Raw genomic sequence first — 22,744 nt, 5'->3', positions numbered from 1 at the left:
TAAAAAGTGTGACCATGCTGTTGAAGCAAAAATAGGCATACAAAGAATAAAAACAAAAACATCTGACATATTTCTGGGCTATCTGAATCCTTCTTGCAAACAAAAGCTCTTTTCAATACTTGTGGATTGTAACTCTAGAAGGAGCAGATTTTTGCTTTTATGTAGGTCAGCCTTTAAATCACAATACCTGTGAACGCTTATGTCCACAACATGAAGAGCATGATTAATGTCAAGTAGAATTGGGTGCGTTATGTACTGTTTGGCTAATCAAAAGTCTGATGTATAGAAATAATATCATATATGCCATAATGCTTCTTAATCAGTCATACTTATTAATTTACAACAATGAGAGTTTACAACCGTAGGTTGGAGTAGGTGTTAGGGCAAAAGAAATGATCCTCTGTATTGTTGTATATGTATGGTCTCTAAAACATGACTGAAAATTTAAACATGACAAACTTCATTGCAGCTCCATCAACAGGGTAAGTTAAATGGACTCCCACTGTTGGAAGCTGAGGTACTGCAGGTCCATGCCCCGCCTTTTGTTTCCAAAGAGACCAATTCAAGCCAGGTGATTGCTCCAGCTTTCAGCCGTGTCCAGAGGAGGAGGAGCTTCATTAAAAAAGTATGCATTATTATTATTATTATTATTATTACATTACACAGGATCACAGAAAAAAAAGTTGTCTGCTGCTTGCGGTATTTCATATGTCTTAAACTAAAGACACTTATACTACTTATACTAAAGCATACTACTGTGCTGAGTCCAAATCTGTAGTTGGATTTAGCCTAGGACGTCAGGTTCTGAAGTTATACACGGTATCATTAGCTATTCATACAGACACAAGAAACTGATTTTATATTTGTTATACAGCCACTGTACATAACTACATTTTGCTTCAAAACTGTGAGAGATTACAAAAACTTGTTCACATTAACAAACGTGTAAAACAGAAGTTCACTTGAGTCTTTATGCAATGCACTGTTCAAAAGTGCTTTAGGCACTTGCTTTTGCGGTTGTGAGTGTCTGCTGTTGACCACTGCAGAAACCAGCAGTAATTGCCTATCATGTTGGGGTTGAAGCTGCCTTGATATCTTGTCTCCATGGTGTCAATATCCTGTTGGATTGCTCTCCATGTTCATCACTTACATCACCCAAATTTGGACTGAAAAAATCCAGAAGAGAATGCAAAAAATGCATTTTGAGTGACATTTGGCAGTCGAGTTGCTGATACGCTGCTAACATGTTGCTTACAAGTTCAACATAGTTTTCAGTCCGATGGTTGCCAAGAAAGTTTTACACAACTAGCAGAAATGCATTCCAACCCTATCCTTCAGATACTGGAGGCCATTTCCATTACCATCAATTGCCATGTCAAAGTATTAGGCCCAGTTTAATGTGAAGTGGTGGAAGTTACACTTTTAGTGGATCAACCAGTGATGCATGTAGCACACTGTATCGGCAAATAGTGTGCTCAACTCTGGATGACCACTGCTTCACTTTGTAATGATTGTTATCATCACGACTGTTCCACAGGCACAGAAAGGACATGTGTTCTGTGTACCCCAACTGTAGACTCAACAGTAGTGCCACAACCTTCAGGTCACCACAAATGTTCCAGTTATGATTTGAATAGTTGATCAGCTTCAAAATGAGTTCCATTGACTCGTGTGTCTCTTTCATTCACGCAGCATGAGCAATAGGAACAGAAAGCTTTTCGTTACGCTGATTGCATGGGGTGTATTTAGCACAAATATAGCAAAAATTGTCTGGATGGTTAACACAGCTATGCCTACTCATCTTTAGGATAAAACACACTTATAGACTTGCTAGCAAAATAAGAAAACAGTTCTGTAAACTATAAGCTTGCGCTTGGCCAATCTTGCATTATATAGAGGCTTAGCAACTGCTGACGCTGCAGGAACTCGCTGCTCCCATCATGTGTTACAAACGCAGGCTCATTTACCATGTAGTGGCCAAACTGTACTTGGCCTTTAACTTAAGATTTAGACGTCCTAGGTGAAGTTTGACTTCAGATTCAGAATCAGCACACTAGATTTCATGTAAATAACATGTTTTATTCCCAGTAGCAAAATCTTTGTTGTCCTGTGTTATTATTAGTATTATAGAGTAAACGAAAAAAACAGACTATCTGTAGAACAGTGGCTCAGTTCCTTCACAGTAAGATGTCTCAAGTTCAGCCCTGGGCAGAGCCCTTCTTTGCAATGCTTGAATGTTCTTCCAGGTTAATGCTGCATGTCTGGACCCAGGGCACTCTTGCAAAAGAGTTTCTTGCTCATGCGTGTTTCTTTTTTCTTTTTTGCAGAAGAGGAGAGATCGTGCTGCAGAGACTCTGTCTAATGGAGAAGCAGCCAATCGCGCTGAAGTGTCATCAACAACAGAGGACATCAGTGTTCCAAAGGATTTGGATCTTATTGCTTTACCAGAGCTATGCTTCCCAGGTATTCTGTGTAAATTTCCATTGTGACAAACCAAACATTACTGAGGATTAAACTGAATAGCACTGCTGCACACACTCATAATAAATACAGAATTACATAATAATCCGGTCTGTTGCTTGAGTAATCTATTCTTAGGCAATGACTGTATCTAGACTGGTATGGTTTTACTAATGCCAGGTATTCTTCTTTCTTTCTCTAGTTAAGTGTTACTTAACTAGAGACCATCATGCTTAGATGCATTTTTCCAGTCTAAGATCAAGAATCTGAAAATTTATTATCATGTGTTGCACAGTCGAGCATTAGAAGTCCCATTTTCCTGCTCTTTAATCTAGGTTTAGAGGCATTATGAAATTGCATTTGCATATAGCCACTTCCACTGGCAGCCAGAACGTTTCCACTCTTATTGCTTTGTCTCTTGGAGACACTGACAGTAGGATTAAATTAACGAGCATCTGTGCATTTTGTTGTGTGGCATAATCTTAAAATATCTTCTTTTTTTTTTTCTCATCTAGGTGGTCTTGAGTTAGCCAGTGAGCAGAAACAAGACAGTTATCACTTCCTGGTTTTTACTGACATGTTTGGGAACCGAACCCATGGAGTCATTGTGCAATACTACAGAGCTGTGCCGGTACAAACGCATACTCTCAATTTAACAGAAGGACATGTTAGGACTAATCGGTGCAGACAATCAGTATTACTCATTTGCTTCCTTTTGTGTCAGTCCTGTCAGGAAGGTGTCTTCCAGAACGGTCACAGGGGAAGCTCAACTAAAGCACGTTTCTACGCACCCTTTGCTGTGTGTATCATCTCCAAGTTCCCCTACTACAATGCCCTGAAAGATAGCCTGTCATGGTAACTTCTTTTGAACATACAGTTGATAAATAACCTTGACCTTGGTTGTGTTTTACTCTGTGCATTTAAATTAATCTTTCATTTGGCCTCCTGCCTGCACATTCTCAGTCTCCTGGTCCAGCTGCGTACTGCAAGACAAGCCGATTTTGAGGAGACAGTGAAGGAGTTTTCAGCCAAGCTGTCCCTCGTGCCGTTACCCCCTCCTGGACAGCTGCATGTGGTCAGGAAAAACTTTTCTTTCTCCATCACATAACTCCACCTTATTGTCTTTGTCTCAGACAGCTCTGATAGATCCTTATAGTAAAATTCTTCTCTTTGTTAGTCTTTCAGTCTTCGTCCTCTTCAAGTATATCTTCCATCAAGGGAGGATCAGGACAGTCCTGTTGTTGACATCGACCTGCATCTGCCTTTCCTCTGTTTTACTCACACCGTATTGCTCCAGGTACTGCATATGGCAGCGTGGTATTCCATTTAGCATTTAAATATCACAGAAAATATGAGATCCTAAGTATTTTTTTCACTCTTCAGGTGTTGTCCTGCCTTCTCCAAGAGCAGCGACTGGTCTTGTTCTCCTATGACTGGGCCAGACTCACTCTCGTTGCAGAGTGTCTGATGTTGTACCTCCAGGTTAGTGTAAAGAACATCGTGTTAAAGTGCCCATATTGACTTATTTTTCATTCCTAAATATTTTAGCCGTGTTTTCTCTTTCAGCCTCTGTCCTGGCAGCAGCCTTATGTTCCCGTCTTAGCGAGAGGAATGTTGGACTTCATAATGGCTCCCACTGCCTTCCTCATGGGCTGTCACATCAGTCATTTTGAAGAGGTTGCTGCAGTAAGTACAATGCTTTCGTTATCAGCGTTTAAACATTAGGCTTTTTGTGTCTATGTGTGCTTTTTTTAAAACCATAATGAGGGAGTACACTCTTGGTTTCCTTCCTTGCTGACAGCAGATAGATCGTGGAAACCTTTCTTATCTAAGGAAGTGGTGTTTTAAATATTTGGGGATTTTAGCTTAAGCTTATAATAACCTTTACAGTAATTAATAGACGTGCTTTGAAGAAAATAAATAATAAATTAAAATTTTCTTTGTAAATTGTCTCGGTTGAGCTCACATACAGCATCCAACAATAGCTGTTTGTTCTCAACTGTATTAATCTTTATTCAAGCTGAGTCCACATATTCTACAGAGGCAGTCTGTTTGTCAGACTGAGATCTTCTGTTAGGCTGGATTGTACTCTACTGTACCGATTGTACCTACAATATATGCGTCTGTATGTGCTCATCTGTGGGAATAGGAGACAGAAGACCTCATTCTTGTGAACATCGATGATGGCAGCATTCAGACATCGTGGTGTGAAACAGTTGACCTGCCTGCTATCCCTCTGGTTGCAGCTGAGAGCTTTACATCAAGGTAACAAACATGTACCTCAATGTAAAAGTAGACTGCTTAATTGATACTGTGACAATAAAAGGAACTATTATGCTTTTACTTATTTTGTGTACTCTTATAGTGTTGGTGCTCTTATTAGATTTCAGTAAGTTAGATCCGCAAATGTCAACACAATCCCTGTGAGCCAACATTTTGTTTCTGACAGTTGTGTCAAGCTGACATCAGTTTGGCACTGAACAGGAAGCATTGGCCAGGGGGCAGCCAATCAGAAGAAAGTAGATGTGGAGAAAGAGGCCCTTAAGGAACAGTAGTTAAAACCATTTATTTCAGGCAGATGGACATTATAAGATGAAAAAGGGCCTGTTTAGAATGTTAAGCTGCTCTAAAATAAGAATATGGAGTTGGAAATGGAGTGACCAGATCCCAACAAACTAAATATGCAGGAATTTGTGTGGGACAAAGTGGGACACGTCAACAATGCTAAGAGGTATATTTAACTTAAAAATAAAAATACAATAAATTCTACATGTTGGTGGCTTGTCATTTAGTAAGAACAGGACAAATATATTTTATTTCAATGTCTCTTGCTATGTAGATAGAAGCTTTTTATCCTAATGAGTATGCATTAGGCTGGTTAACATTTTTCTGATTATAACAAAAAGCCTTCCCTTTTCAAAATGTGGGACAGACACGAAATAAAAATTCTGTGCAGTCCCGCATAAACAGCAACATCTGGTCACCCTAGCTAAAAATGAGCATAACATGCCTGTTTATAGAGAGAAGCATTATATGTTCAAACTGAGGCTTGGCATGCAACCCTTTCAGCTCGAATCACATCAGCTTTTGAACTAAAAGTTACAACTGCTGCCCTCAAAACTGCCTAAATCAAATTACAAAGGCAGTGAATTTTAAATGAAGTCCTTTTATTTTTTTTATTTTTTTTTAACATATTTGGGATGTATGTGTGTCTGTGTCTGTGTGCAGGGCAGAGAGTCTGCAGCTTCATTTTGACCTGGAGCTGTGCCATCTCGCAGCTGGAACCGATGCTAATGCTCTGCGATCCCAACGCAGAGACTGGCAGAGACGGCTCAACACACAGATACAAAATATCGCCCTAGAATTGGTGGTCAACATCTTCAGGTGGAGCTTTGCAAATGTCATAGAAATAAATGTTTACTATTATACAAACTGAGTATATTTAAAATCATTTTATCACTCTCCCTCTCTTTCTTTGCTTCAATTCCATGTATATGGATGGTTTTGTCAGTGGGGTGCAGGACTTCCTAAGCCATGAACACAGGGTTTTTAACAGCGAGGAATTTCTGAGAACCAGGGAGCCAGCAGACCAGTTGTTTTACAAGAAGGTACACTCCCACTTCTACAAACTAAAAAAGTGCCCACTGGTAAACACAAAAACGCTAACTGCTCTTATGCGTTTCTCTTTGTTGCTATCTCAGGTATTAGAAACTCACATCTTCCACTCATTCCTGCGTGACCGGCTAAACAGGAAATGGGACACCTTCAGCCGGATGGAGCAGAACACACGTAATCTCATGCACAGGTATGATAAGAGCATGATGTCATCACTGGTTTCAGTGTGAATGTTAATCAGTTCCAACATTACACGTTTCGTCAAACAATCTCAGGTGGTAGCTCTCAAACAGGTACAGCAGGTGTCCACTGTCTTAGTGTAATTTACTTGTGAGTCATTACTCAGCATTTTCCTGTCTGTACTCCTTGCAATATACTGAGGCTGAAACTGAATCCAAGATTACTTCAGAGCTGCTCTACCTGTTAAACGAGCAGCAGCTATTTTGGCAGTACATTATTAATATCATTAATTGTGTTTTGGGGGGGAAGAGTGACTCTGGGTGAGTTTGTAAAATGTAGATTTTTGCATTTTTTAACTGCTAGAGTGACCCACATGCTGTAAAATTTTGTGCAGATACCAGTGTATGAATAGCCTTTGTATGTAGTGCTTTTTAGTAATTTATTTAGCTTTTTGTGCCAAAGGGGGAAAAATAAATCATTATAAGTAAAGACTGTTTTAAAGTATTTCAGCCCTTCATCACTCTCTTTGAATGAGGACCAGTCAAATCATACAAATTTTTGAAACTGGTCAAAAGGACCACAAAATTGATATAAAATAATAGTGAATGTCATCTTACATGCTAATACTGATCTTTTATTTCAGTAAATTACATTTCACTGACTTCTTGTCTTGGTCAGACAATGTAAGTCTTATATAAATCTGCTTGGGGTTTTTGACTATAAGGTGTGCATTTGGGGTTATAATATCTAATAAAATTAAAAAAGAGATTAAATGGTTCTTACTTGCTGCCCTAAAAATATAATCATTTAACAAAACAAGCGCACAAAGGGTAGGATTGAGAAGGTAGAGCTAAGGTGCTCATGACTCATGAAACTCATAATGAATAACTAGATTGAATGACTTTTGTTGCAGTCATGCATTTGTTCCAGTGCTGGTTGCAGTTGTCATTAAATCAGGATTTTCATTAGAATAGTTTGCTTTGGAGATGTTTTTACTGTCGTCATGTAACTTGTCAGCTAGTTTGCTGATTTGGCCTCTGGGGATAAGAAGCTTCCAGTGCAGGCAACAGATTTCTTGGCCAAAAATTCCTCTTCTGTCCTTGGTCATAGTTTACAAATTCATATAAATAGAAAATAAAACACCATAAAAGACAAATAAATAGAACATGATTAACAGCTATGTCAGAATAGATTTTTTAGCAAAAAAGGACTTTTTTGCTGTTTTGCACAGAGTATGCAACCAAAGCCAGCTGAAGCATGATTGGTCAGTAAAACTCAGACTACAGACTTTTTTTTCATTCAGATGTTTGTTTATAGAGATTTTACAGTCGTAAATATTGTAAATGACATGTTAAAAATGCATGTAATTGAATCAGACAATAGATTTGTCTGATTCAATTACTTTCACCTGCTTGTTGTCATCACCAACCATAAAAAAAAAACACAATCTGTGCCTCAATCATTTTTCTATTCAGGAATCGTGGAATGACGGAGTCTCCCCGGCGTCCTCCTATGTCTGAGCTATCCAGGTCTGGCTACAAAACATACGCCAGCCCTGACAACAAGCTGAGCAAAAGGCTGGGAGCCAGCCTGCCAAATCTGGTGCAGTCTGTCAGTGAAACTTTACCCGTCATCAGTCCCAGAACAGTCTGCAGGAAGATGACACCTGATATTGGTCAGTCCCAGTTAAGGAAAAGTGAAAGTGATTTAGCCAAGTAGCAATCAGTTTCTAATTTTGTTTGTCTCCCTTCAGGTTTAAAGTCCCCCAAGAAAGCAGTGAAAGTTTTCCGTCTTCCAGAATTCCCTCCTCCGCTGGCCTACCACTATGTCCAGAACTATTATTCTGACATGATTGCTTCACTGGGGAAAGCTATTAATGCTACACCACCGGAAGAGTCTGCTCTACTGGCCAGGTACAAGAACGAAGAAAGCTGAAATGTCATATAAAGTAAAAATTTATAAAAATGTACAAGGAAATGGGTTCATGTATTTATTATTACTATTTCTTCAATACATTATTGATTTTAGTTTTCTGTCTGTAAGTCATTTTAACAATATCTGAACCTTAGAGTCAGATCACTAATCATCTCATCCATCTCTCTGTTCAGGTACCATTATCTGCGTGGTTTGGTAAACACTGTGTCCAACAGGCGTCTTGATGCATTAGAGGACTTCCAGAGTCTGTACAAGACAGACTCTGATATTTTTCCCTCTCATATGGTTAAGTCCTTGGTGGACTCCCTACCAGAGTCTGAACGTTTACAGGTCAGTTCAGGTTGTCATGACTGGGAACTGTGTTGTACTCTCCCTGCAGATATAAACCCTGTTGCCTAGAACCACCTTAGTTAATTACATCTTTAGCCACTTAAACACAATATACTTGTGTTTAAGTAACCATAGTTTTCTTCTTTCTTTACAAACTGCCCTCAGTAAGATTGTGAGGTGTTAACAGCATCAAATATCATGCCAGCAACTCAGTTTCTCATCACAGGATAAGTAGGTGATTGCAGATTATTTGAACAATAATGACTTTCGGTGCAAAAAAGGGCAAGTCCACTGCTTCCACCTTACCTTCTAGTCTAAATGAAGTCCATCTTAGCGGTTTGTGTGTAATCTTACTGACAGTTAAATAAACAAACAAAGGCCTCTGCCATAATGTTGAAATGTCCCGACAGGCGGATAGGAAGGCCGAACTCAAACGGCTTATCAGTCGGGTCAAAAGGGACCAGGAGCGGGAACGTGCGGGCTGTGGAAACGGGCACGAGGAAGGCGCCATAAAGAGATTCCAGCTGCCGACAAAATACATGCAGCTTGAGGAGTTTGTGAAATGTGTCCAGGAGTCTGGCATTGTTAAAGACCAAGGAACTATTCAGAGACTCTTTGATGCTCTAACTGTAGGTAGGTACTTATTTATTTGACCAATTACCCTAAAAGCTGTGAGAAGTCTCAGGTTTTTTATTTGAATTACACGTAATTTCCGGGGGAGGGACAAGACGTTACGCATATAAGTGAGAGACTGCTTTGTACTCTCTCACTAAAGCGTGTCAGAATTGGTAAAGCACGCACACACTCACAGGATATTTCCTGTGTCCTTGTCCTTCTTCCTCTCTTTTTCCAAGCAAATATTTATTCTTCGGGTTAAACATTACCTCACTCTTTCTTGAAGGATTTGCTGTGCAGCTTTGAAGGCATAACCAGAGCTTCACTGGGCATTCGTTGCCCTATGACCTCTTTTTATTTGCTGTTTACTTTTTGCACATACTCGAGGTGTTCTCAGTCGGAACAGAGGTGACTTTTTCAGTAAAAGAAACATCAGTTCACAAGGTGCAAGTAGTTCCACAGTCCCTGATCTGACGACTTTCATGTTAGCTAAGATTTCTTGTGTTGGTTTTAGATATTAAAGCTTTGGCGTGTGTAGTAAAGATTTTCAGTTCCAGTAGTAATAATAATTTGGGAAAGGGTGTCACTAAGAAAGGGGGAGAAAAACTGATGCTTTTGCAAAACATATGTGATTGAAAAGAAGGAAGGAAGCTTACAGTGAGAACTTATCTTTGCCTGCACACTGGGATTTTGGAAAACGCCTTCTTTCTTTTCTTTTTTTTCTGTCATAACATCCTGTTGGAGGTTATGACAGGCTAATGTCAGGTTTTCCTTTCTACTTTCGCTGCGGAGGATAAGATTCAGAGTCACATCAACAGGATTTGGATCTCCTTTTGCATTGTAAATGTATTATAATTACTGTTTCCTAATATAAGTTCCTGTTTTGTGTATAGTCACTTAAAAAAGTGGTGTTTATATAAAAATTACTACAACATAACACATGGTTATGTAGTAATTTTAGAATGTGTTACGAAAGCGTTGATGTTAAATGAAAAAGGCAGTCAGGCGGTGACTGTGTGGGATTCAGTGGGTGAGAACATAGTTTCGTATCTTTCTGGGTGGTTGGTTGGGTGTGGGGGTGCACAGAGGCGATGCACTGTATGTGGCCATTGTTGGAGTACAGTAGGGATTGCAACTTCCAGTCGCTCACTCTGCAGGCATGCTTAGAAAGAGAAACAGAGCTGACTCAGAGAGTAAGCAGATGCCTGTTTATGAGAGTTTGTGACACAATTCTGGGTTTATGACAACTTAAAGACTTATTCTTTATTCTTAAATGTTAAGTTTCTTTTTATTTTACTCTTAATTGTTTTAATTGCAACATATTTACTTAAAGGTGCAAATTGCCAGCTTTGATGATATTTCCACGTCTACATTTTAATGTTTTACTGTAAATCATGGCTGACTGACTCTTTAAAATTATTTTTTTAAGAACATAATCACATTAGAACATTTTTAGAATATCTGCTATAGTCTGAGGAAATATTATAGATATGATAAACACAAATAGAGCCACTTATAGCTTGTTTGCTTGAGGATGAAACACATTTTTGGATTTGATCCTGGGTGTTTTATGAATTTTAACCAACTATTGTTTTTCATCGTGCCTTCCTGTTTATTCATATATTAATATGTATCTTAGGTATTTGTTTGATATGTTTATAACAGTGATTTTGATAAATTCTGCACAAATAAAGTTGATTATTTTTTATTAAATGAGGTTTAAAATTTAAAACTGTTGCAGACCAAGTAGGTCTGATACTTATATATCAGACCTACTATCCACAAACTGTTGTTTTGAAAGTGTGTGTTTATTTGATGCAGGTCATCAGAAGCAGGTCAGTCCAGATTTGTTCAGGGTTTTTTACACCATCTGGAAGGAGACTGAGGCTGAGGCACAAGAGGTCTGTACTGTACTTTACACTAATGTGTAGATTATAATATAAATGATAAACCTACTATTAAGTTTTGTTTCTGCAAATGGGGAAAAAGTGCCATTCTTTAAGTTAAAATTTCAGTTTATTTTCTTGAAATTCAAATAATTACAATTATTTTGAATTATTTTCTCAGATCTATGAGGTGGTAACTCAAAATTCTGAGATTAAAAACCTGAAATTTTGGACTTATGGATGGCAAAAGATGCTTTTGTTTTTTCAGTGGCAGAAACCAGCTTCAATAGTTTAGATTGTAATTGAACAAATTGGCACATTATGCAGCCTTTTGTATTCGTTTGATCTGAAGGTTTGTCTGCCAGCATCTGTTTTGGAGCACATTGAGGCCAACGAGTGCGTCTTCAAGGTGTCGTCTTCAGTAAAGACGAACCGCGGAGTGGGGAAAATCGCCATGACTCAGCGACGGCTCTTCCTGCTCACGGATGGACGGCCAGGATATGTGGAGGTGGCACAGTACCGAGATTTAGAGGTGAGATTAAAAGAAGTGAAAACCGGAGATACAAATACAGCTCTGCCCAGTTAGATAAGACTTGAAACAGCAATCTACATTGATGCCGTCTTTGTGTATTTTTGTTTTTCCTTTTAGGAAGTAAAGGTGTCCTCAGCTCCCTTCATGCTCCTGCGAATCCCAGGCCTGAAGCTTCGTGTCCGGGGAAGGAAGGAAGCTTTTGAAGCTAATTTGAAAACGGAGACTGAGCTTTGGAACCTGATGGTCAAAGAGATGTGGGCCGGGCGCTTCACAGCTGACCAGCACAAGGTAAATCTGTGATGAAGAGGCTGTGTGAGTGTTGCTGTGAGGGATCATAGAGGAAAATGAAAAGATACATCAGGAAAAAGGCTAATTTATTGAGTTACCTTGCTCGTTTATTATTCATACCTCGTGTTTATTCAGGCATCAGTTTGAGTGTGTGTCAGTTTCTGTGAGGGAGTGGTTGAAATTCCCTCAGTTATACATGAACACAAATAGGCACACTTGAACAAACACAGGGGGTTTCCTTTGTGAAACCAAAAGATGTAACTGTAAAATATCTGTCTGTCACATTTACCCCTCTCACTGTTGTTCTCTTCTCTTTATTTAAAATGTTATCATTTCTCACTTCCTTTGATTGTCAGTTTCTATAGTCAGGCAGCCTGTGATGACTGTCCAACTTGTCTGACAGGATAAACATCTACAGCACTGCTTAGTCACATGTAAATCTTGTTTGATCGTTGATTATTTCAGTTTTAATTGCCTATATTTACAGCTTGTCCTATTTGTATATCATGTCAATATAAGTATTTTTGGGTGTGATAAGTTTATTGAGACCATAAATCTAAAACATTTAGTAAACTAAGATATAGTCATTCTGAAAAAGAGTGACCATATATCTTTAATTTGACTTGATTTGATTGGTCAATGCATTATGAAGACTGAAATATATGTATGACCTCTGAGATGGATTGCCATTGCTGTATACACCTTTTAAGTCTGAGAGTATGACTCATGATGACTATTTATCCTGGTATATTTTTTTTTTCTCCTTTGTGACATCAGCATTTTTTTTTTCATTCATTTTTATTATTAAAAAAATCCCTTAACCACTGTTGTATGTATGTCTGGTCTGGTGATGGCACCTGGCTTTTTGAGGTTGACCTTGAACATCAGTCAAAAGTACATTAGTGAGCATTTACACCAGCCGAAATTGTATTCTACAAACTTTGTAAAAGTATAAGGATCGTAACCATAAGCATTGACTTCTAATGCTTTTTTTTTTTTTTTTAACAAAAAATTCTGTCTCTCTATAAATCTTTCTCTCAGGACCCTCAGTACATGCAGCAAGCTCTGACCAATGCCTTATTAATGGACGCTGTAGTGGGAAGTCTTCAGAGCAGCAAGGCTATCTACGCTGCTTCTAAGCTGGCTTACTTTGACCGCATCAAGATGGAAGGTAGAGAAAGATGTGCTTTGTTATGGTTATGGACCTATTTGCGTAATAAAACTGTGCTCGTTTGGAAACTTGATGACTCATCGAGACTACAGTAATCTTTCACTTTGAGTTTGTGCTTTCACCACCTGGTTAAGGTTAGTTGCTTCTCTTTGATTTGTCTCCAGTCCCGATGATGGTTCCCAAGACAACTGCAGAGATACTAAAGCACAAAATTAACCCTTCGCTGGAACTTGCTTCACCTCAGGCTGTGGATGTTCTTCTCTACACATCAGGTACACACACACACACACACACACACACACACACACACACACACACACACACACACACACACACACACACACACAGCTTTTAAATGTGTCCCGTAAACGAGCAGTTTCTCCACCATTTCTCATCAACACTGTTACAACAAGTTTCAGCCTCTTCCCCTTTTTTATTGGTCATTGTGGGAGTCGATGATGTGATTGGCTCTTTGGAGCAGCAGAGCAATTTCCCAATCTAACTGTGACACTAACGCACATGCACTGACATATATGTTGACTAATGCACAAAAAAAACCAACCTGGAGTTTATCTGTCATCACTGTGGCACACACTGACATAAAAAACATGCAGATGCAATAAAGTTTCTCAACCACACTTCCTCCCCGGTCTCATATTACAGTAAACAGCAAAAGGAATTGCAAGATATTTAAAAACATGCTTGGAAGGAAACCTCTCCTCAATCTCTTAAATAAATGGTCATAAATATGTGGACGGTCTTCTTTTTATTGTGAGCTGTGAAATCAGAGGAAAGCACAGGATAAGTGCTTTACATAGTGATTACAAAACTGCAGTTGTAATGGCTGTATGGGCTGTCTGGGTCCTGGGGAGGCCAATCCATGACTGAGGGTGTGCAAATGTGTTTTTGTTTTTTTCAAGGTTTGCTTGAATTGCATTGGCAGTATGTCTGTGATCATTGTCATGCTGAAAAAGTAAGCTGTTAATTTTTCAGAGTGTAAAAATCTCATGGTACTTCTTTTCCCTCATAATTGTGTCAATTTTGAAAAAAAAAAAAAAACGATTGCAGACTCTACTTCTTTCTAAAAGGAAGTATAAAGAACAGACACTGACAAAAGTTATGAAGAAATGTAAGGACTGCTGAAGGTTTTTTTTTTAAAAAGTAATTACTTTAGGGCTTTTTTTTCTGTCCTAATTAGTTGTTGACTGTAAACAAGGGGAAGAGAGAGTTTGTGTAATAAAAGTCTCTGTCTGGATGTGACCTGTGGACTGTTGTTGGCTGGCGGCTTGATCCTGGCAGGCCAAAGGGATGAGTGATTTGATGAGAATGCAGATCATTTTATGGCCTTCACAGTCACCTGATTTAAACGGCTAGGAAGACACAGTAAACTGTGCGTTCCACCACACCGGGAAAAACATTAAATAACATAGAATATCTTTTTTTTTTAATGATATTCATCCTTATATTAGTGTAAAGCAATAGAAGAGTAACTGCCAAGGAAGTGAAACTATCTTCTTGTAGTTTGTGGTTTATTTATTTCTTTGCTTCCTTTAATGTGTCACCTATGAATTGTGGTTAATATTTGTGGCCTTTGTTGTTTACTGCATCCTTGATTTTTATCCTGGGGCACCGACAGCCTGGCACATTACGTGGCAGGAAGACCGTGAGTGAAAAGCTTTAAAAAAAGATCCACAGAGCCATTCAGTGGCCTTCAGCAGACAGCCATCTGGGTCCACTTAAATACATGCTGGTGGCAGACTAACCCCCGCCACTAGCACACTCATGCACAGTCACACTCAGTGATCCACACATTAACAAACACATTTCAGTTCTTCTGTAGCAGTCTGCTGCTCTTTGGGGTTTCTGCTGGTGAAAAAGAACAAATCTGGCCATTCAGGTCCTCCCTCCCCAGCCCTCTCGGACTCTTTCTCCCTCTCCGGTTTGAATATAGGTCACTGAATTGAGTTCCTGGCACAGATCCGGTTCACACCCCCTCTCCTCTCCCCTCTGTTCTCACCACACTTTTTTTCTTTTTATAACTTTTTCACTTCATAAGTCCTCTTTCCTTCTGTTCCACTGCCCTTTTCTGCTCCTTGAAGTAAAAACACAGGATGTTACTTTTTTTTGTCTTCCCTGTGAGCTGGGGCATTTTTTAAAAGTGCTGAATCCGTTGGGAGAAATCTGACCGTTGGGTTGGTTGGGTGGAGTCGAGCTGCAAAATAACATTGACATGAAGTGTTTCCCTTCACACTGCTGAAAGAAAACTCCTAAGTAGCTACTGGAGTAGAAGACATAGAAATCTGTAAAAGTAATATTCACTGCAGGTCACATGTAATGATAGGGTGTTCAGAAATAACTGATAAACTGTGTGTGTGTGTGTGTGTGTGTGTGTTCTCCTCTATTTCAGGTCAATTATGGGTATCGGTAAATAAGGGGAAGGTGATGGTGTTTGATGCCTCCAGCTGGTCCCTCACACACACCTGCCATGTTGGGAATGCCAGACTGGTGAGAGGAATACATGAAATGAACAATCAGGCTCAGATTGCTCTAAATGATTGGTTCCAGACATTTTTACTTAACGTCTGGTGCATGACTCGGGTTATCAGCACAAAGCCTTCACCCATCTGCCGTTCAAAACTTTATTTCGAAGGGGCAACCAATCAGAAGAAAGCTAAAACATCTTGTTTAAGACAACGGATGAAATTGATTTTTTTAAACTGTAAACTTTAGAACTACAACAGTTAAGCTCCAACGTAAATGTAAATACAATATGGAGCTGGAAATGAGCATTGCAGGTCCACTCTTAACACAGTTACAATTTTATTTTTATTCATGAAAATATTTTTATTCAGTTATATGGGTTGGCTGATGCCTGTCCCAGATGTGACAAGGCAAAAAGGAGGGGTACGCTATGGACAGGTTGCTTGGCTAAGGGCTAAAACACACAGGCAGTCAGGCATTCATGACCAGATTCATACGTGGAGTCACCAGTTAGCCTAACCTGCATGTCTTTGGATTGTGGGAGGAGGCTGGAGTATTGGAGGGAGAGGGAAAACTTGCCAACTCCACACAGTTCAAATCCACTGACCAGCTGGTCAGTGGATTTGAACCTGGGACTGTCTTGCTGTGAGACAACAGTGCCATAGACTGCACTACACTGTGCTATCCATGAAAATCAAAAGAAAAGACCCCAAAAAGCAGCAGATAAGCACGCCACAGACATCAGGTACATATTAAGTGGTTTTTGTTTCTCCTTCTCTGGCTTCACTTCAAACGTTATCTTTCAACATGAAATCGCGTGTTTATAGGGAATCCACGGTGTGTTTTGAATACTTTACATTCCCTCAAAGAACAAATCATTTTCCAGTGATAGCTGGCTGAAGGGTTGAAAGCACCAGCCAGTGGTCGAGCTTCATAAACATTTTCTCCAGGAGAAAGGATTTGTGAGGTTTTAAGACACTTCTTAAGTCTAACCTTTACTTCAACTGTGCAGTTCAGTTACATGAAATATGTTGAAGGTGTGAGACAGAGATGGGCGGAGTATGTTTTCTCTTTCACCACCAGCTCACTTATAAAACACTGGCATGACGATTTCTAACTTTCACCAGCAGCGTGAAAACAGCTGTTGAGAAAATATCATGAAATTATTGCAGACGAAGTAATTTATACATTTTTTCTATTCATAATTATTAGCTGTAACTTCCAAATCTATTTGCACATTCTGTAAACATCAAGGTACTTGATATTAGAAGTAATGCTTGTCAGGTAGTGTTTCAGTAGTTTATTAGAACAATTTTGCCACCTAGTGGACATGCTGAGTATTGCGTCCTGCATGAAGCTCTTAGCAGCTCAACTGGAAGAGCTTCTGACATTAAATATGCAAAGACACCCGCTGTGGCGACCCCATTGTGACTATGGGAGCAGCTGAAAGGAGCTTTAGAATTAATTGATTGAGTTGTTGGGTTTTTTTTGTTACCCAGGTAGAAAATGTTGAAGTTCCAGATAAAAAATGTGTAAAGCTGAAATTGTTGTAATACCTGTGGACTCGTGCTCAGAAACATGTTTCTGGTTTCAGAACTGCATGTTGGAGGTTGACAAAGATCAGGTGTGGATGGGCTCTGAGGACTCTGTGATCTACATCATCAGCATAGTGGCCATGGTGTGTAACAGACAGCTGACTGAGCACAGGGCAGAGGTCACCGGACTGGCGGTCGACAAAGACAAATACAGGTAACGCAGAACAACAGCCACAACAAAAATACACCCCCCCCCCCCCCCCCCCCAAAAAAAATAATATTTTGGCACAATTTGTACAGCTTGCAGATGTATGTTGTAGTTGGGAAAGTTAAGAAAAACAGCAAATAAGCATTCAGCAATATAAAAGCATTCAATTTGTTTGATGAATTTCTTGAACTTGTCTACTATTCGTATTCAGATGAATAACAATATCATAAGTCGACTGGTTGTTTCAGCAGTATTATCATTATTGTTAGGTAATTAAAGTTGTATTCAAGGAATGGAAATGTTTGTGCCTAATCCACTCTGTTCTTGAAATGTACATTAAAAATAATCTTACCAGCCTGCTTTGTTCTTCAGCCAAAAGGTGGCGTACTCCTGCAGTGCAGAGGGGACAGTCATGGTGTGGGATGTCTCCACATTGCAGGTTAGTTTAATATCAACCGTTGTTCACAGCTGTTTGCATTTCTCTTTCAGCTTTTTTGACTTTTCCTTTTCCTTCAGGTGAAGAAGCACTTCCGCCTCTCCTGCGACCGTCTGCAGTCCATTTACAGCTGCAGCGGCACGCTTTGGTGTTGTAAGTTTCCTTCACACTGGACAGTTGGAAAAATGGAAAATCTGAGACTTTGATGATGTAACCTGAATACCCGCTCTTTCCCTCTTTCTCTCTGGTCTGGTTTAAGGCTCCAGAGACAGGATAATGGAGGTGTGGAGGAATGGTTCATTAAAACGTTGCATGAATTTACCAGAACAACAAAAAGGCTCCACAACTACTTTCAGCTGTGCTCTGATCTTACCAGAGGTACAAACACACACTTTGCTCTTAATATTGTTTTTCTTTAATACATGTATTTTCATTTTGTAAGAGTGACCCCGTTTCACCTGATGTGTTTGTGTCAGCGGGAGGAAATGTGGAGTGTGTGTGCAGATTCTGGCGAGGTGTCTATTTGGCACATTAAAGACTGCAGCAAACCGTTCCACCGCATCACCCTACAGGACTGCACCGGATGCTACTGCATAATTAAAGTTAAAAACCAGGTTAATACACGCACGCACGCACACGTACAGAGCAATATGGAAAATATTCTTATTTTTATGGTTGATGTTAATATGATAATCAGTGAGCCTCAGAAGTGCTAATTTTTCACATTTGTACATTCAAAATACAATGTTTTTGTTTTATTTTTATTTATTTTAGTCCTTCTTTAATTTGTTAAATTCTAAGAGAAGTTAACTAGTTGTAACAGTGAGCTTAGGGGAGAGTGGGGCAATGTAAGAAAATTTTCAGTGAAGTTAACCTTTCAATCATGAATACAACACATGAATAAAATGGGTATAATGCGGGTTCAGGATCTTAGCTGTTATTCAAACCATAGCAGCAGAAGCAGATCATTAAAAACAATATAAGGCACAAATAAAGGGGTCCTTCAGTCTACTTGCCCTTATGAGGAGCAAAGCCCCATCCACCTAAAGCCCCCATCCACTCACCATAAAAAGTTAATGACATTCAGCGACTTCAAGAAAAATTGGGCAAAATAATTGTTGGAAACAGAAAGTGGGTGGTTTCTAAGTTCAGCATTTCTCAAGTTCAGGACAGCTGATTGAAACAACTGCCAGTGATTGGATACTGCAATTGACATGAAGGTTACTTGGACAACTGTAGCCCAAAATGTTTGCTGACAAAGCAAACGTTTTGGAGGCTAAAGCTTATCTCACTGTGACAGGGTAAGCGAGGGGAAACGGTCCGCTCTTCTTTATAGCGTTCCTGCAGGTCATTCATTTGCTGGCAGCTCTCTTAATGTCCCACCACAGCATTTCAGTGAGATTGAGGTCTGGGCTTTGACATGGCGACACCTTTGATCATTGTTTTGGTGCACGACAGTTTCAGCTAAGCTTTAACTGTCAGACTGAGGGCCTCACATTTGACTCTGGAATACTTTGGCATACATAGAATTTCGTGGTCAGCTGCAAAGACTGCAAGGTACCCAAGTCCTGGTGACGCAAAACAAGCCCAAATCACCATGCTTCACAGTTGGTATGAGGTGTCTGTGCTCATATGCTGTGTGTAGTTTTCACCTGTGCATTATAGCTAAGCGCCTCCACTTTGGTCTCAGCTGTGACACGTGATGTCACGTGACAGCGTCAACTTTAATACGTTATCTAAGACTGCTCCTTTGCTAGCAAAAACGGAAAAATTAGTGTATAATTGTTTAGCATCAATTTGGCCCCACCTGCTCATCTTACCCCACTTTCCCCCGGTTGTTAACGAATGTTAATCTTAACTGATGCTTGAGAAACTATTTGACATTTAACCGAATTAACTAACCTCTTGGCTTTGTAGGTGTGGGTTGGCGGCATGGGTCGCAGTTCAACCAAAGGGAAGGTTTACATCCTGGACACAGAGCGGTACCAGGTCCTGAAGGAGCTTCACGGCCATACCGACAAAGTGACAGGGCTGTGCTCAGCTGAGGACCGCTACGTCCTCAGTGGAGCTGGAAAACATGATGGGAAGATCGCCATCTGGAAGGTGGAGTAAAGAGGCAGAAGGACTGAAATTAGGAATGTTTTATAGTCAGAGTGCAAGTTCTCACTGAATTCCCTCTGTTCAAACAAATCCTGGAAAATGAAGGGAAGATCCATATTTGGAAAGCACAGCAAGGAGAAAAGCAATCTGCATCACCGGGATATGAAGGAATGCAAAGAAGCTCAAAGTTTACATGAAGCATGACCAACCCGGGCAGCTTCTCCTGTCTTCTATGAAGTTAAGATTAGAAATACTAACAGAACTTATTTTATCATTTAATGAAGGAAAACTCAAGACTGAAACAGGGAAAGTGAGCTCATGTTCTGCTGGATAATTTTTCAATCCAAAATGCACCAAAGTTCACTTTAATGAAGGTTTCGAACACATTTAGTGTTTATGTAAGTGTGAACACACATGTGGTAACAGCGTGTGACTGAGCCATACCTCCAACCGTGTTTTTGACGTTAGTGTCTGCAGCTCAGAGGAGTCAAAATACCCCGAAAACAAAACTGCGGTTGAAGATTTCACCATCACAGTGGGAAAGCCCCGATGGAAGGTTATTTTGATGGAGGGGATGCTTTAATGGACAGGAAATATGATGATACGCAATGGTGGGAACTGGGCTTAAACTTGTGATCGACACTCAGGTGTGGGTCAGAGGATCTGCAGCAGCTGGAATATGTTTGAACACAGGTAATAAAATAGGGACTAACTGTACAGTATGTCAACGGTAAGAGATATTTTTCCATTGTTGGACAAAGTTTTTCCTTTTTTAATTTTTTTTTTAAATCTTTGTGAAGGAAGTTATGTATTTGTAGTTTTTCCCTCTATCAGGAGGATTATGTAGAAACCAACTGGCCAATTTCCCGTAAAATTGGCAAGCAGGTGGAGAATGGGTAAATGAAGGAACCTATTTCATTTTATTGTTTTTTTTGTTTTTGTTTTTAAATGAGTTTTTAACACAATGTAGCCACTTGAAGGTCAGAGTTGGACTTGTGTTTGTGACAAATTACAAATGAGTTAGCATTGGGCTTCTTTGGATCAAGCTGAAAAAATCTACCACATTAGATTTTCCCCATAAACTTTATCCAGAATTCACACAAGTGGACTGCAAACCAAGCTTTACCAAAGTTATTGTATAGATTTTTTTTTCTTTTCCAAAGATTTTTAGTCTATTATAGCCAATCAAAACCAACGACAAATAGGAAGTTGTGTCACAACGCTGCATCGTTTTGATCTACAGGTTGAACTTGGCATACAAACTTGGACTTCAGCATTAGACCTCGAGCATGCTCAGTGCACGGAGGCATCTAGTCCCTGTTTATTTTCAGAGCAGTTTAACAGTTTTGTCTTTGGCACGCTGCTGTTCAAGAAGATTAACCAACCGAAAGGTCAAAATTCCTGTTCACACGGTGCCTTACAGATATTAAACATTCAGATATTTATTAGGTTAAATCAAAACCAGAGGCTATAAAATGTTTCACACATGTTATAATATATTTATATTTTGTGATTTTTGTGTTCTGATCATTTTAAGATGGCTTTCAACTCGGTGTTGTTTTAATAGTAGCATTATTTATATTAACTTAGTGGAACTGGAGAAAGTGTCTCACACATAGAGAACATTAAGAGTTTTAAGTGTTTATTAAGTGTATTATAAAACTAAAGCCAACTTCATCATCAGTGGGATACTTCTGGTTCACAGAACTATTTTTACATTTTGTCATCTGAGGTTCAAACTGGAGGTTAAACTTATCCTTTACTCTTGTAATTATACTCTGTATATAACTGCGACACATGACGATATTGTAAATTAAACAAATGACAACTCAGCCATTGTATTTATACCTTTGCAACCTTTGCTTTTGCACAAGCATGAAAATGTACATATTCTCTTTATGATCCTTATGTGATTTTTTTTTTTTTTTTTATAAACTGACATTCAGGACACTTATTAAAGGAAACCTCAAGTCTGTTTTTATTCTCAGCAAACCGAAGCTTCAGTTTACTTTCTGCTCAGTTAGCAGGATGGTTCACAGGATGGACAACAATAAATACTTAATGCAAAACAGTTTAAGACTCCTCTGACTTCGCTTCTTTCTTTTGAACTAAATCAAAATAATAAAACATGCTGTTTGCTGATAAATCCTGAGTGGTTTCTCTGACTCACAAACTATTGCTCTATTAGTTCAGTTGGCTTTGTCGTCTAACCAGTGTAATGATTTGTTACTACGCAAACCTCGACCTGCATACTGTTTGCAAAACTGTTTATTTTGCACTTTCTAGAGTTTGTCAGAAGAGGGCGCAATTTGATACCAAGTTCATACTGGGTAAAGCCTGAGCCTTGATGAAGTGGAGGTTCATAGTTTAGAGTTAGCAACATTAACACAGTTCAGGCACACATAACCTGCTTGTTTCCCCTGTGAACTAATAATTGCTTGTAAAACGTTTGAAATCAGTATAAATGGCATTTTAATTTTCAATCACCAATTTAAGTTGGTTTACTTGGCGTAGAATTTATTTTTATTGCAATAAATATAAACTCATCACACTGACAAAAATGCAACCAGCAACTATTACTCCAAAATTAAAAGAATAGAAACCGGTTGATAATTTCAGGTCTGCAGTGTAAAACTGTGCAGAAAACAAAGAGGCTATTTGACTCCTGGCTCAATCCCGGCTTAGGCTGCAGGGTGGGAGACCTGCAGTAACAAAGCTACAACAGACTGGGTCCACCCTGCTCAAGTGTCCTTGAGCAAAACACTGAATCCCTGCAGGGCTGCTGTTATGTGAATGACCTCCCTGTGGAGTTTGCCAAGGTGTTTTTACAACAAGACTTCTCTGAAAATCCTTTCTAATACTCAGAACACTGTGTTATATGCACTTGTGTGCAGTTGTATTTGTGTGTGTGTTTGACATTGTTTTGTAACATAAAGCCATAAGCAGCTGTTAATCTCTCACCATGCAGGTCC

At 39.3% G+C, this 22,744-nt stretch overlaps 1 protein-coding gene across 1 annotated transcript in view; it reads left to right on the top strand.

Annotated features, from left to right (window-relative positions):
- Positions 1 to 21,843, top strand: part of dennd3a (DENN/MADD domain containing 3a) — a 28,588-nt gene extending 6,745 nt beyond the window's left edge. The window contains exons 3-30 of the mRNA XM_065470752.1: positions 470 to 625; positions 2,328 to 2,463; positions 2,976 to 3,091; positions 3,185 to 3,315; positions 3,424 to 3,535; positions 3,638 to 3,757; positions 3,844 to 3,942; positions 4,027 to 4,146; positions 4,610 to 4,725; positions 5,689 to 5,844; positions 5,972 to 6,068; positions 6,162 to 6,265; positions 7,731 to 7,930; positions 8,009 to 8,168; positions 8,364 to 8,520; positions 8,931 to 9,153; positions 10,957 to 11,036; positions 11,374 to 11,553; positions 11,671 to 11,841; positions 12,883 to 13,012; positions 13,177 to 13,284; positions 15,420 to 15,517; positions 17,088 to 17,242; positions 17,609 to 17,675; positions 17,753 to 17,825; positions 17,932 to 18,050; positions 18,149 to 18,286; positions 19,590 to 21,843. Of these exons, the coding sequence (XP_065326824.1) occupies positions 470 to 625; positions 2,328 to 2,463; positions 2,976 to 3,091; positions 3,185 to 3,315; positions 3,424 to 3,535; positions 3,638 to 3,757; positions 3,844 to 3,942; positions 4,027 to 4,146; positions 4,610 to 4,725; positions 5,689 to 5,844; positions 5,972 to 6,068; positions 6,162 to 6,265; positions 7,731 to 7,930; positions 8,009 to 8,168; positions 8,364 to 8,520; positions 8,931 to 9,153; positions 10,957 to 11,036; positions 11,374 to 11,553; positions 11,671 to 11,841; positions 12,883 to 13,012; positions 13,177 to 13,284; positions 15,420 to 15,517; positions 17,088 to 17,242; positions 17,609 to 17,675; positions 17,753 to 17,825; positions 17,932 to 18,050; positions 18,149 to 18,286; positions 19,590 to 19,784 (3,717 nt within the window). The 3' untranslated portion in view covers positions 19,785 to 21,843. The remainder of the gene's footprint in view (positions 1 to 469; positions 626 to 2,327; positions 2,464 to 2,975; positions 3,092 to 3,184; positions 3,316 to 3,423; positions 3,536 to 3,637; positions 3,758 to 3,843; positions 3,943 to 4,026; positions 4,147 to 4,609; positions 4,726 to 5,688; positions 5,845 to 5,971; positions 6,069 to 6,161; positions 6,266 to 7,730; positions 7,931 to 8,008; positions 8,169 to 8,363; positions 8,521 to 8,930; positions 9,154 to 10,956; positions 11,037 to 11,373; positions 11,554 to 11,670; positions 11,842 to 12,882; positions 13,013 to 13,176; positions 13,285 to 15,419; positions 15,518 to 17,087; positions 17,243 to 17,608; positions 17,676 to 17,752; positions 17,826 to 17,931; positions 18,051 to 18,148; positions 18,287 to 19,589) is intronic.
- The last annotated feature ends 901 nt before the right edge of the window (positions 21,844 to 22,744 follow it).

Source organism: Pelmatolapia mariae, linkage group LG22 (assembly GCF_036321145.2).
Source record: "Pelmatolapia mariae isolate MD_Pm_ZW linkage group LG22, Pm_UMD_F_2, whole genome shotgun sequence".
In the NCBI taxonomy this organism is placed as follows: Eukaryota; Metazoa; Chordata; class Actinopteri; order Cichliformes; family Cichlidae; genus Pelmatolapia; species Pelmatolapia mariae.
This window is presented reverse-complemented; position numbering and strand designations above follow the sequence as displayed.